General features: G+C 45.4%; 1 protein-coding gene across 6 annotated transcripts in view; it reads left to right on the forward strand.

Moving 5' to 3' along the window:
• Nucleotides 1–3649, forward strand: part of FGGY (FGGY carbohydrate kinase domain containing) — a 408675-nt gene that overhangs the window by 281227 nt on the left and 123799 nt on the right. For all 6 annotated transcript variants that reach the window (XM_006768373.2, XM_015566976.1, XM_006768371.2 and 3 more), the window contains one exon: nucleotides 2908–3015. In XM_006768373.2, coding sequence (XP_006768436.1) covers nucleotides 2908–3015 — 108 coding nt within the window. The remainder of the gene's footprint in view (nucleotides 1–2907; nucleotides 3016–3649) is intronic.

Below are 3649 nucleotides of genomic sequence, written 5' to 3' on the forward strand. Positions count from 1 at the left end.
AACTTAGAAGACAGAACCTACACAGAACCTAGAGACAGAAGAACTTCGCTGGAGAGAACATGGCAAAAGATCCTGGACAGAACCTGGCTACAGAACTTGGTTGGAGAACCTAGACAGAACCTGGCTGAAGAACCCGGCTACAGAACCTGGCGACCGAACCTGGCTGGAGAACCTAGCAAGAGAACATGGACACAGAACTTGGCTGGAGATTGTGGCTAGAGATCCTGGCAAGGCTGCTGATCAACTGAACGCTGTCTCCGTGTCATTCCTTCTTCGCCGACTCCGTCTACACCTTTGGGGACCCCTGGACCTGCTGGGGTTGGACCCCGGCACCTCATTATCAAGACTATTGACTCAGTAAACCAAGAAAGAATCTAGAGACCTCCTTGCATGGTTGCAAGGATATGATTATTCAACCCAGTCACCTGACTAGTCCATCACACACACCACATTTCAAGGAGAACTAAGGTTTACTTGGTATTTAACACAAACAATACGCTATTTATATGTGATAGCTTATTTAATCTTTATAAAAATTCTCCAACATTCATATCATTCCTACCATTTGGAAATGAGGGAACTGAGGCCCAGAAAGATTGCCTGTGTGAGATCCCCTATAAGCATGGTACAGGAATTAAATCACTTAATCCTCATAAAAAAAGAGAAATTAGAACTGGCTAGAATGACAATTGGGAATAGAGTCAAGATAGGACTTTGACTTAATCATGCTCTCTCCTTGATTCTTCACAAATCTATCAGGGAAAACCTATCAAAGGTTTTTGGAAATGAAGATTCCCTGACCTACTTGTGTTTAAGGCCAGGTTCCTTTCAGTTGAGTGAGTCCCTGTTGGTTCTAATAGCTCCTGCTTTCTGCCCTTGAAAGGCAAATGAAGGATTCAAGTGGCAACCTAAAATCATGACCATATTTTGGCAGAGCCATATCTAGAACCTGTAGAGTGTGATGCCTGCCTGCTTTGTATTTTTATCACTTTGGGCATCTTATTTAACTCTCTGCCTCAGTTTTACACACCTGTAAAATAGGAATAATGATAGAATCTTCCCTTAGGATTTTTATGAGGATTAAGTGACTTCATTCCTGTAATGTCCTTAAAATAAGGCCTCCAGTCAGTACCCACTCAATCTTAGCTGCTGTTGTTGCCAACAGCACCGTTATTAGTGGGAAGCCAGTGTCCTGTACAGACACCTGTCATCAGCAGAGCAGAATGAACTCACTTCATTCGGGTAAGAGAGCAGCCTCGAGACCAAGATAGCCATCAGCATGCAAACAGCTTTCACAAAAATATTTTTAAATACTTAGGTTGATTGCAGAGGATTAAAGCACTCATAAATATACAAATGTGCTTTCTTTTTCTCCCTCAAAACAAGCTGTACTCAGTTCCTCCACAAGCGCAGGGCCTGAGAGTGTTGGGAAGTGCTGTGGGACGCATACTGCTGTGTCTCTGCTGCCTTGCTTTACCCAGGATGTCTGATGAGAGGTATGTGACTCCAAATGTCTGAGCACAAATAGGAGTCCACTCAGATCTTGCTGCCTGGACAGAGCCAGGCAGAGCCTCCTGCTGACTTTTCTGAGCAGCAGAACCACAATCTTCTACGAAGTCTTACTATTTCACCTCAACTGGCGAAATCCTCTTAGTCTAAGCTCATGTCCATTTTCTAAGAAGCCACCTCTGGACCAACTCCTTCCTCACTCCCGGTGCCCCTCCATATTTTCTGTTTTTCTCTATCATCCTGTGGACCACACTGTATTTGTGTGTGTGTGTGTATGTTTAAAATATGTTTTTATTGATTTCAGAGAGAGAGATAGAAACATCAATGATGAGAGAGAATCATTGATTGGCTGCCTCTTGCACACCTCCTACTAGGGATCAAGCCCACAACCCAGGCATGTGCCCTGACAGGGAGCTGAACCGTAACCTCCTGGTTCATAAGTCGACGCTCAACGACTGAGCCACCCTGGCTGGGCCACACTGTGTTTTGTTTGTTTGTTTCCTTGTGGAGCTCCCTCTAGATAGGCAGTTTCTTGAAAATAAGAACTCTAATTTATCTCTGTGTCCCGAGGACCCAACAGAGGGAGATGGCATGCTGTGGGGTGATTAGTGCTGGTAGAAGGAAGGGAATGTATCAGTTATGTATTACCACAAAAATGCTAGGTAACAAACAAACACAGCATCTTAGTGACGTACAATAGGACGTGTTTTTGTTCACACGTCCCTCAGGGCAGTTCCGGTGATCTGGGCTTGTTAGCGGCTGGTTGACTAGGAGGGTTTGCTGATCTTGTTTTTGCTCTCGTATATGTGAAATGTCACCTGCAACGGCTGGGCTGACGCAGCTCTGTTCATGACTTTCCATCCAGTAGGCAAGCCTGGGCATGCTCTCATGGCAGAGGTAGAGGAGCCAAAGGAGGAGCAGAGAAACACACAGGCCTCTTGAGGGTGAGGCCTGGAAAACTGGCACAGTGTCCCCTCTACCTCATACTGTTGGCCATAAATGGCCAGGCTGGCCCAGGTTCAAGAGGTGGGGACCCCACCTCTCGATGAGAGAAGCTGCAAGGCCACTTTGCAAAGGGGGTGGATACATGGGTGGGTGGGAAATGGGCAGCATGTTCACAATCAGTCTGCCATGGAGAGGGAGCCAGTAAGGGAAGTTTTCATTCTTTTCTTCTCACACTGATCTCTTTTGCTATCCTGGCATCTAGGTGGATTTATCAGAAAGGTTTCCACAGATGAAACCATGCCCTTCCTTTAGAGGGAGTGACTTCCCTCCCATGAAAGCTGTTTAATAATAAGCGAAATGCCATAGTCATGTAATCACTAGACAGGAGGATGAGAAGGCTCCTTCTAGCCCTAAAGGTCAATATTTTCACATGCCTTGTCTCTTTCTTTCCAGATCAGCAAAGACCCGATTTTCGTACCAGGCGTCTGGGGCCCTTATTTCTCAGCCATGGTTCCTGGGTTCTGGCTGAATGAAGGTGGACAGAGTGTGACTGGGAAATTGGTAAGTTGACAGTTTTTTCATTATGATCTGTAACGTTTTTACACCCATGACCAGCTCATTTGTCACACTACCCATACACTGAGTATCTGGGAGGTTTGCAGGGTCCTAAGTCAGAAGAATTAACTTTCTGTTAGTGTGCAGTCTAACCTGTGGAGCATATGAAGCACATGCTTGCCAAAGGAATAAATGTCAGTCTGGGTGGTGATAACTAATCCATCTTCTCATCTATCTTTCACCCAACAATCCTTTCATCATGGCAGCAAGACTGATACTGTATTTTGTGAAAAGGACCATGGTACTCCCCGGCCCAGATCCTTCAGTGGTTCCCCATAGCCCTGAGGACATAGTTCAGCAGTTTTCTGTGTGCATCATTCCCTTGTAGTGTTTCCCCTCCAGTCCCACACCTGTACTTGTCACCAAGGCTAGATTGTCTTCCTCATATCTTCCCCGGGACTTAGATTACTCCACTCCTCTGTGCCTTTGTGTGTGCTTTTCTCCTGCTCCAAGAGTTCTTTACCACCTTGATCCTTTTACTTATCCTTTAAGACACAACTCTACTTCTTACAACATTCTGTTATACTTATTAGTTTACTAATCTGCCTTTTCCAGGAATCTGTGAGCTCCTGAAAGGCAG

The sequence above is a fragment of the Myotis davidii genome, unplaced genomic scaffold (genome assembly GCF_000327345.1).
Source record: "Myotis davidii unplaced genomic scaffold, ASM32734v1 scaffold79, whole genome shotgun sequence".
In the NCBI taxonomy this organism is placed as follows: Eukaryota; Metazoa; Chordata; class Mammalia; order Chiroptera; family Vespertilionidae; genus Myotis; species Myotis davidii.